Source organism: Actinia tenebrosa, unplaced genomic scaffold (assembly GCF_029948245.1).
Source record: "Actinia tenebrosa isolate PJP-AT-01 unplaced genomic scaffold, QUT_ActTen_1.0 PGA_scaffold5__44_contigs__length_20552954, whole genome shotgun sequence".
Lineage (NCBI taxonomy): Eukaryota > Metazoa > Cnidaria > Anthozoa > Actiniaria > Actiniidae > Actinia > Actinia tenebrosa.
The window spans coordinates 753,910-764,878 of record NW_028292582.1 but is presented as its reverse complement, the minus strand read 5'-3'; the positions used below and the strand labels follow the sequence as shown (position 1 = coordinate 764,878).

Below are 10,969 nucleotides of genomic sequence, written 5' to 3'. Positions count from 1 at the left end.
AAATTTCCGAGTTGCAGAATATCGAAAACAGCAGTAAGGTCGGATCCAGCCAAAATTTTAGGGGGGGGGGGGGGGGGTAATTGAGTTTCTTCCGTCAACACAACGGCAAACAGTGAAAAAAAGAATCTAATTCTTCAGTTTTGTTTTGTTTGTTTTTTTCTGCTGAAGGGGGAAAAATAAACATAAATAGGTGATCGTAAAAGGACAGCAGACAGTACTGCCTATCGGGTATGTACCCTCTGCCTATTCTTTTTACAAAAGCTGCGCTTGACTTTACAGTCCCTATTATATTCTAAGACTTTAATACATCCATGATATTGCTCCATATGTCGATGTAAAATGGGGTTTTAGAGGGTGGGTTATGCTTTTCCTTGAGTTTCATCCTAATTTCTTTAGCTGATATTGTCTTTCTGTTGTCTCGACTTACTTGAGACATGGGTTTTGATGATCGAAAGCGCTTGTATAGTTCATTGGTCGTTTGGTTTGTGAATAGTAAATAAATATGTACACAGGAGAAGATAGACAGGAGGAATGATACCATCAGTGCTGTCACCAAGAGTGTAAAAATAATTGGTTGGTCGATTAACAAATGCTGGGGGGAAATGATGAGCAGTAATTAAGAAAAGAACAGTAATTTAAAATTATGATCATGGCTTTAGCCTCTTTTTATAGTGAACAATATTGATAAAAAATTATAAGGAATGATCACTAAGGAAAAATCATGGATGGCAAATTGCATTTTGGTTGTTCATTATCTTAAGAAAAGCACTTAAAAGCACTTCAGAGGCTGTAGTCACATGTTTGTCTGTAGTTCATGGCATACTTCTGTATGTACAACTGCATGACTCAATGAATGGTCATGGATGTGTCATACAGAATGCTGAGCATTGCTATTTCTCAACATTGTCTAACATCACCTCCAACTGACCCGTAAGTTAGCCTATCTTGACTTAGGTCAATCAGTCCTGAGGTTGTTTCAGGGTTTGATCTGTTAGTTAGGCATGCCCTGACTTAGATCAGCCAAGGGGTTGTTTCAGGATTCAATCTGTGAGTTAGCCATACCCTGTCTTTGATCAGCCCTGAGGTTGTTTCAGGATTCAATCTGTCCTGAGTGAGACATGCCCTGACTTTTATCAGGTTGTTTTAGGGTTCAATAAAATTTGAAGGTGTCTCTTACCTGACATATGTGTCTAATTGTGACAGGATAGGTTCCACCATCATTACCAACATATTTCATCGACATTAGTCCTTCAGATATCACAATATATGTAAACACCACAAGGATGATTACGGTTGTGTAGATACTGAGTAGACAAGTAGTGAAGATAAAGGCCAGAAAATACTTGTAGTTGTGCTTCCCTATACAATTATTGACCCACGAACAGTGGTGGTCAAATCTGCTGACACACATGTTGCATATAGCTGGAAAAATGAGGAGAAACCATAATGAGAAAATGGTTTGACATATTTGTCCAATACATGATACTGATGATACTGTACAATCATGCAGGTTGGATCACAGACCCTGGGCGAGGGGGGTGGACTCCCTTATAAAAGGGGGCAGGGGGTCCCCGTCGTCCCTTTTAAAGTTTGAAATCAGGGTTTTGGTCCTGCTTAGGGTGATAACCACGAGAATGCACACCAACTGAATTTTGTGGTCCCTTTTAGACTATAAACTACAAAAAGGCAAGCAATTTGTATATGACTGCGTCATCATAAACTCGTTAGAGTAGACAGTGCCTAATGCAAATAAAATTGAGAAACCAAATTTTAAAAAATGCATTATTGATTAGTCCCTCTTAGGGGTGAAATTTCATCACTGCCACGCCCAACATCCCAAAATACAGTCATTTTCAGAATTTCCGACAAGGACCCCGCCCCTTTTATAAGGGAGTCCCCCCAGGGCACAGACTTACACCCATTTTTACTACACAAGTTTGGTTTTGCATGGTTTTCATGTATCAAGGTTAAAAAATTTCAAGTCTATGCTAGCAATGAATTTGATTGATTAATCAAATTTCCCTAATAAAATAAAATGTATGCAGATGTACTATGTTTTATCATATAAAACCCAGAAGAAAACCCTCGTGGAAAGGGCGAGTATGAAAAAAACAACCCTCAGATGAACTGTGCTGCATGACCTCAGAAGGATCCCCTGAATCCAATATGTCCCTGCTAACCCATGTACTGTAGACTATCTTTATACCTCGCTATACTTACAACAGTGCTTTGATCTTGATGGTTTATCAGTTCCACAAGTATGACACTTTGATTTTGTGTAATATAATCCATCATAATGATAGTCATTGATGTATTTGTCCAGGGTATGAGATGAGATTATTCCTGGGTCACTACGGCAACATATGACAAAGAATATGACGTCTGCAGTAATCAACAAGTATGTAATGACACAAAAGACATTAGCCTTTTCAAAGAAGGGCACTATCTTTACTGTATAAATAGCGCTACCACTTGTTATTAAGAAGGTGTAGAACAAAACCATGCAATAGTTCCTGTGGGACAGAGAATGACAGCAGTCAGGAACAAAAATATTATTTTCTTGGTTTTTGATATGTTTTAACAGGTCACTGATTTGGCATCAATATGTTGTACTAAGCCCAGTTGTACGAAGGGCGGATAGCGCTATCCAATGGATAAATCCTTATCCAGTGGATAAGTCGATGCTGTTATCCAATAAATATATCCACTGGATAAGATTTATCTATTGGATAGCATTATTCGATCCTTTGTACAACTGGGCAAAGTGTTTCAAAATTTGATGTGTTAATTATTTGGTAACAACTATCTTATAACACCTTATAAATAACCATCTAGTCTTTTTAAAAGAACCCTAGTCAACCTTGTACAATCTTCCACTGCACACCAGAATTGATGAAATACTATTTTCACTCTTCTTATTTCCTACCTCTTAAAGAACAGATAATCAACAATCTGATCAATGAAATTCAAGACTATCTGTGGCAGAATTGCTTGACAAACAGACATGAAACAGTCATTAACCTGCAGATAAATACATATGACAAAAAAAAGTTAGGACTTCTTTTGATAAGTATGCTGCGAGCACAATATATCTGGATCAAATGTTAAATCTATCACCAGTGACTACAGCTGTGAGTTCAGGATTTTTCTCCAGGTTCTCTGGTTTTCTTCCCTCTGCAAAATCAATACTAAATTCAAATTCGATCCATGAGCTACACTGTAGCTGTCTAATTGTAGCCCTGACTTTGATTAGCCCATAGTTTTAGGATTCAATATGACTTGGATCATCCCATAGTAGGTTGTTTCAGGGTTCAATTGAAGAGTTATTTGGGCTCTGACTTTGATCAGCCCAGAGGATGTTCAGCGTATAAATAAAAAAAATGAAAATCATTTATTTATATTTAACATATCTATAAGAGGCTCCATAGGTATTCCTGTATCTTTTTAAGCATTTTAACAAAGAAAGAAATAGTACACAAGGGATTAATGTCGTCTGAAAAACAGTAGTAAAATACCTGGAACAGTTTTGATCTGATCCACGAAATGAGACCGCCATCATGGAATGAGCTTCCTCCCACAAGTAAGACATAGCTGAAAGCCACAAAAACCACTGTGTAAATGATAGCTAAGGTTAGAAAGTCCATGTTTAGACTTCGTTACCATCCGCCATTTTGGATTTGGTCCAGTCCTTCGTGCTCATTATGGGCTTCCTGTGTGATATGTCAGGGAAGTCTTGGGTAGGGGAGGGGTAGAGGAGTTTTGACTCTGACTTTGTTAAATTTTTGAGGTGCGTCGAGGCAACTGTTGATAATAAAAGTTCCTAACTAAAGTTCACGTGCTGGGTTTTCAAACATCCCACACGCACGCAATGAGTCAACTACAGAAACTTTGTCATCAGAGAAACAAATATCTTTCGCTGCTCATAGTAATGGGTTAATCTTACACGGTTTAAATTCTTTAAGCTAAAGTCTCGGATGATTTTGACAACTTTTCAGAACACGATGACATGCTTTTTGCTCATCCAACGCCTTATTAGTTTACTGCGCATGACTAACTCCTTTTTAAAGTCTTCGATTCATTTCCATACATCCCACACACAATAAGGTGAATACAGGAACATTCTCATCATTTAGAAACAATTTCGTTTTGCTGGTCATAGCAAGGGGTTAATCTTACACGGTTTAGGGGCCGACTAACCTCTCCCATAGGCTTCGTCCGAGCTCCCTGGTCAGTCACTGGATAGCGGTGTCGGGGTCGAAATCTCCGGCGTAGCCGTAAATGCTTTGCGCTGCCATAATGCGCTTCAGCACAGGGTCTGGAGGTATGGTCCTAATTTTAAAGAAAGAGTAATAAGATAAATAAAAAAAACTGAATATAAAAAGTTAAACGTGCAACATAGAGAACTATGTAAGCAAAAGAGCGTTTTTGCGTGACGTCACAGCCGCCATCTTGGTGTTCCAAAACAATGCCTTTTCTAACCTAGGGAAATTTGAACTCTTTTTTTATGCAAAAACTGTGCAGAAAGTTTCTTTTGTTTCGTACACCAATCTGGCTACCTTGTCACGTGAGTGAAAACACTCTATTGAATTAGCATAAGTCAACTCTATTTAGTACTATTTATAGGTTTCACGCTTTTAGTGTTTGTACCAAGTATTTACCAAGACGCATGGAATTATATACGCCTAATTATGAAAATGGTTGTAACTCTAAGACATGTGCATGTCGTCACAGACCGCCTGAGCAACACAAAAGCGCCCTTGAAAATGAACGTAGACAAAACTAACTCTTTTAACCCATGACCATCATCGCCCAATAACAATATGGCCCCCGTTGCAGACGTTTTATGTGGTTTGCTTCCCTCCCACAACAACTTTTTTGATAATAATAATAATTTAGCTTTATTTCCGTCAACGTGAGCTCTCTTAATAAGATGAAATCGGGCATAAACTTAATCCCTTGAAGCCCCCGTGAGGAAAAAGTTTGTCTGAAAGAATTTTTGGGAGAAATATTTACTTATTTGATATACTCAAAGGCGTTTTACAATTGCTTTTTACAATTGCTTTTTTCCCAGATTGGTTTTTATGCAATAGACCCCTTTCGAGTTCCAAATTACCGCTGTGTTCCTTGATTACAGATTCATTTACTCAGGCTTAGCCTCCAACCAGTGTCTAAATATTCACAAATACCAAAAGTAAAGTAAAAAATCACTTCAGCAATACAAACACTTTGAAACTTGACGGACCTTGACTGGAACACGTGAATATTCTTCACAAAATCGAGGCTAACCCTGAGTAAATGAGTCTGTAATCAAGAAACACAGCGGTAATTTGGAACCGAAAAGGGTCTATTAACAAACATGAGATTGAGGCGTAGACACTGAGGGTGGTCGCTGCAAGGCGCCTCTACGGGGGAGGAACGAGACCGAGGGGCTTTGTGTACGAGACTGGAAACGAGATAAATATAAGTTCACGCGCCGAAAGTTAAGTTCTTAAAACCATGCGTCTGTGATCCACGGAAGTACAATTATTACTGGTCGATTATCTTCAGTCACTTCGCTTACGATTAAAGTCCTTTCTCCAAAATGTTGCTGAAAGAAATATCAACCAAAGATTTCTGGATCTGCGTGTTGGCTGAATTCCTTGCGACGTTCTTCTTCGTTTTCTTGACGACTGGTTCAGCGATTACCTGGGATCCCAACCATCCACCAACCATTGAACATATCTCACTATCATTTGGTCTCAGCATCTCTACCCTAGCCATGTCGATACTCCACATTAGTGGGGGTCTCATCAACCCTGCTGTAAGCGTAGCACAGACTGTGACCGGAAAGATCTCTCCAATGCGAGGTGCTTTTTACATGATCGCCCAAGTCATAGGAGGTAAGAGACATAAAACGCACATGAAGCTAACCACATATATCAGTACTTGATCCTTTGGTGATTTCATTTGCTTTGACCTCAAAATCACGGCACTAAATGCGGTTTCTCTACGTATGCGCAAATAGCCATTGATTACCTCAGGGGGGACATCTCAAGATTAAGTGTAGAAGTAGATATTAGTTCCAAGACAATTTTGGGAAGGGTCCATTTGACCTAAAGAGACCACAACAGCTGCCAAAATAAATGCGCAAAGTTTTGAGTGCCGGTGAAGTAATCCTCGTGGTGGTTTTGCAGCATGGCCGACAGTCTGAGATAATGTCGTCTGAGCCGTGACGGGGATCAAAACAGTTCGGTCAAGGTTTCACACTGATAACTAGATCTGCAGAGTTTCTTTTTTCAAAAAGAATGCCACAAATTCCATCAAGAATGGTGCGATTTCTTTTGCTTTTCTTGTTAGCCTTGCATAAAAGACTGCCGCACCAGTAGCCAATGTTAATGCGCAAAATTTTGGGTTGCGATGAAGTTAGTTAATCTTAGGAATCCCTCGTGGTGGTCGGCAGCATGGCCGACAAGTCTGAGATATAAATGCTCTCTGAGACAATGTTGTTTGAGCCGTGACGGGGATCACAGCACATGGCGAATGATTACTAAAAGGACTACGAAAACAAATAAAGGCATAATATTATAAAAGAGCATACAGGAATTAGTGAAAACTAAAAAGTTTCAAGTGGTTTTGCTGAAAGAGCGCTGAAGTTACGGGCGACAGAAGTTGGCTTTGTAAGGGTGTATGGTGGCCAAGCTTAGTTTCCAATTACCATTCATTTATTCATTCCGGAGTGATTATCTCAAAAGCAAAAGTACAGTTCACGATACATAATGGGAGCTGACAGACGGGTGAGCCATGTTAGCCTACTTAACTACAATTCAACACTGGTCAGCCCAACGTACACCAAAGCGAGACTGTTGCTAATGGTCATTTGCATTTACCACTTGCATTTACCTTGTCAAAGGAGAAGAAATGAGAAGAGATCTCGCTTGCTGTGATTTGTCCAATCGATGTCATTAATTTAAATAGAAAAATCTATTTTTCTTTCGTCCCTCCCTACCCAGCCCCCTCCACCAGGGACTTTTGACTCGTAAAAAGCCAATCTTCCTCGACCAATCGACACGGACAGACAGACGGACAGTAACCAAGGGAAATAGAGGGACGTAGCTCGCAGTCTAATTCTACTTCAAAATTCTTTCTGACCATTTTCTCTCGATCTATTCTAGGTATAGGAGGATCAGCTATGCTCTATGTTCTTACTCCGTCAAGTAAGCATGGAACTTTGGGAGCTACAGTCCCATCAGTTGGTGTCTCTACAGGTCAGGCTTTTGGCATCGAATTCATGTTGACCTTCTTGTTGGTGTTGACGGTGTTTGCCTGTACTGATCCCAAACGTCAACATTATGGCTACGAGATTCCTCTGGCCATTGGATTTTGTGTGACTGTTTGTCATTTGATTGGGGTGAGTAGATTTGAATCATTGTAGTTAAAACTTGTACTTGGCAGATAGTGTCCGTTTAGAGAATCAGGTCGAGATTGAGGAGACGCACGGTGGAGGGGACTGACTATCAACAGAGACGGTAGCGGTAGTGCACTTGTCTCTCCCCTCTTGACTTTTGGGTTCAATTCGTAGACTAGGGGGTCACATGTGAGTAGTGTTTGTTAGGTCTCTCCCTTGATCCCAAGGATTTTCTTCGCAAATCCTAGCACGCAAAATTCAATTTGATCTGCCGAATACCCATGTCCTGACTTTGATCATCCCCGAGGTTATTTCAAGGTATCGATAAATGCCAGCCTTTTTTTAACTGAGGAGAGAGGGGTGAGGAAGATCCTTCCCTGTTCATATAAGTTATATTTATGCTTTAATTCTTTTAGATTCGTTTTACTGGTTGTGGAATCAATCCGGCACGATCCATGGGTCCAGCGGTCATCATGAATATCTGGACTAAGCACTGGGTGAGTTTGGGGGAGTATCCACTTATTAAGCTAATTCACTAAACTATCATTGAATACTACCAATATTGGACCACACCCAACAACCTTCATAGTTTAATTCAAGAACAATTCATTTGTACCATTTTAATTTGTAGTCATATATATATATATATATATATATATGTATGATTGTTATGGAGGGAGGAAACCCGAGTACCCAGAGAAAACCCTTGTGGCAAGGGAGAGAACAACACATCAAACAAACTCAACTCACATCTGATCTAGTGTGAGCCGTGGCTGGAACCCGGGCCACAGTGGTGAGAGGCGAGCAGTAAACCACTACGCCACTCGTGCCACCAATTAATCTTCCTAATTCAATCTTGGAGACGCCCTCGAGCACGAAAAAGTGTTCATGTGTCGTCTTTAGGCAACGTTTTTACTATAAGTTTGATAAATATAATTATAATATGGGATATTGGGCTGTAAGATATATGCTGATGATGAAATGGAAAAGATAGAGGTTGAGAAACATTATCTGCATTAATTACCGCATGGCCATAAATGATTCCCTGGGTCAGAGAGCGAGGTAAGGAATGCAGGGGGAAGGTACTTCATTGACATATTCTGTTTCACCACACAAGCTAAGACCTAATATCTAGCATATGTCACCTGCAGGTGTACTGGATTGGACCGTTAGGAGGAGGGATAATAGCAGGCGTACTTTATCAGTTGGTATTCCGTGCACGAGAAGATCATGCATCCATCACCGAACCTGGTGGCATTGTCTTAAACAGCTTGATGTCACATTAACACTCTGTCTAATACAACCTGGTTTACAGTGGCACGAGTTTGTAATATGTATTTGTCTTAGGCCAGTACGTGTCCTTTACTGAACGCGGTTTTATAATGGTAATTGGACTGAGTGGAGAGCAGTTTGGTCTGAAATCAAACGAGTGATTACAAAATTACACGGCACAACCGCGTAGCGGGAGTGCACAATTCGTTAATAACAAGTTTGATTTTTATACCAAAATTGCACTATTACCTTTTAATTATATCCATTTTGAAAACTCCTACAATAGTAAAACATTTAAAATTAAATTTTACTAAATTAAAAAAAAACTGTCTTTCACCTACAAAATTGCCTTACAAGTTTTTGAATAGTGTGAAACATTTTTGACAACTGACATTTCACGTTTGCCGTAAATAAAATGCTTGAATTCTCAATTGACGATGTCGTACGAATATTAAATATATATAGACCCTTTAATGTGTGCCAGTTAAATAGATGTTGAAGTCAAGATCCGCCAGTATCTTGTGATTTGCTAAACAACCCTACCTTACGTAAATGCTTCGCGCTGCCATACTGCGCTTCGGCACTATGTCTGGAGGTGTGGTCCTAATTTCAAATAAAGAGTAAAAAGATAAATAAAAAAACAGAAAATAAAAATTTTAAATTTAACGTGCTACATGAATAACTATGCTTCTGTCGGTAGTGATGGATTTAATGTGACGATTGCGACCGATGACTACTATGATGATTCAAGATGACACATGCAAGGGTGGGTAAACACGGTACTGATAATGAAGAACAGGACGAACAGGTTGACATTGATAATCATTACCTTCCGATGTGTCCTTTACTCATCATTAATACAGTGAACGTCCAGAGCAGCGGCAGACGCCAACATCATTTTCCAGAGGAAATGGCTGGAGGCATGGAAGATTGCTAATGAATCACATGCTCTCTTTAATAGAGACAGTGGAAGAACATTGCCTGATAGCTATCGTAGCTTGATAGGCAATTAAGATCATATAGCTTATCTTAATAGACAAAAAAAAAAAAAAATAAATAAATAAAATAGCGCGCGCAATTAATTCTCCCTTCGTAACACGCGCGCTCCTAGCAACTGATACATTTAACTATAGCACGCGCACATTGTTATGTTGCGTGTTTCTTGTAAAATTGTCACAACCGTTTGCCCTGATGAAGAGCAAGATGCTCGAAAGCTTGGCTGGATTTATAATTAAAAAGCTGATGAATCATAACTATCATGAATCATTTTCTCTTTCGTGATTGAAGTTTTGGAAAATCTTCATACTTAGTCAACTAGGGAAGCCAAGTCCCGGGGACAAGGGAATGTCCTTGGTGCTAACTGCTTAGAAAGTAATATAAACTTTTGCTTAATCTTTAAGCTTCCAATGATATTGTACTGGTAAGTATTCTATATCTATATCCCTGAAGATGGCATCTATTGTCTAAAGCTTGTTTAAATCCCATGTTGAAAGCCCAGTTTAGATCATAGTGCCAAACTAAAATAACAGAATTAACATTTGGAAAATCAATAATATATTGGTCAGAGTCAAAGAAATTGTGCTGAATAATGCAATCAAACAGGAAAACCTAGCAATGACAATGAAATGAATTTTTTCGGCTCGCCTTTGGTTGCTATATGTTTTACGCTAAGACAGATTTTGGATGCTATCCTGGATTCATAGTTTACATCACTCTAAATCTCCTAACCATACAATTTCATTCCCCATCCCCGAATATCCTCTTATTTACCTGGGCCCGGCTGAACGAGAAGGATGAATAGCGCTCTCCGATGAATAAATCTTATCCAGTGGATAAGTCGATGCTGTCATCCAGCAACTTTATCCATCAGATAAGATTTATCCGTCGGATAGCGCTATCCACCCTTCGTAGAACTGGGCAGAATTTTCCCCCAAATTTCGTATGTAGGACTCCCTAATCTAATAGTTCGTCTCAGTGGACATAAGGAGATGTGATTTGTTATTTCTCTGGTTCTTGTTTTAATGTTTAGCCAGGCTATTGTCCACTCTATTTCTAGTCGTGGCCTGCTTTTTGGGTGCAGCGACTTGTGAAAGTATAACATCTGATAAAACAATTTTACAAAATTGAAATATTAATACTTCAAATTGATATCAGTACACTGACTAACCCGGATTTCCGAATTAATTGTCAACTTCGATACCAGACTAGCTTTACCGGCAAATGAGCTTATTATATCTTGCCATACCATATAAGGTCATTTATCAGCCTTCAAGATTTATTTGCTCATTGACACTACCCTTAGTATGTAAAAAA

General features: G+C 39.3%; 2 protein-coding genes across 2 annotated transcripts; one reads left to right on the top strand and one right to left on the bottom strand.

The window, feature by feature from the left end:
- Nucleotides 1-72: 72 nt before the first annotated feature.
- On the bottom strand, nt 73-3,676 carry LOC116294206 (palmitoyltransferase ZDHHC4). Its single transcript, XM_031701755.2, has 5 exons — nt 3,516-3,676; nt 2,927-3,021; nt 2,221-2,513; nt 1,178-1,422; nt 73-592 (listed from the first exon to the last, which is right to left on the bottom strand). Exons 1-5 carry the CDS (start codon nt 3,642-3,644, stop codon nt 293-295), a joined length of 1,062 nt encoding a protein of 353 aa, XP_031557615.1. The 5' UTR covers nt 3,645-3,676; the 3' UTR covers nt 73-292.
- A 1,801-nt stretch (nt 3,677-5,477) lies between these two features.
- LOC116294216 (aquaporin AQPAe.a) lies at nt 5,478-9,909 on the top strand. Its single transcript, XM_031701769.2, has 4 exons — nt 5,478-5,879; nt 7,152-7,387; nt 7,801-7,881; nt 8,536-9,909. Exons 1-4 carry the CDS (start codon nt 5,582-5,584, stop codon nt 8,668-8,670), a joined length of 750 nt encoding a protein of 249 aa, XP_031557629.1. The 5' UTR covers nt 5,478-5,581; the 3' UTR covers nt 8,671-9,909.
- Nucleotides 9,910-10,969: the final 1,060 nt, after the last annotated feature.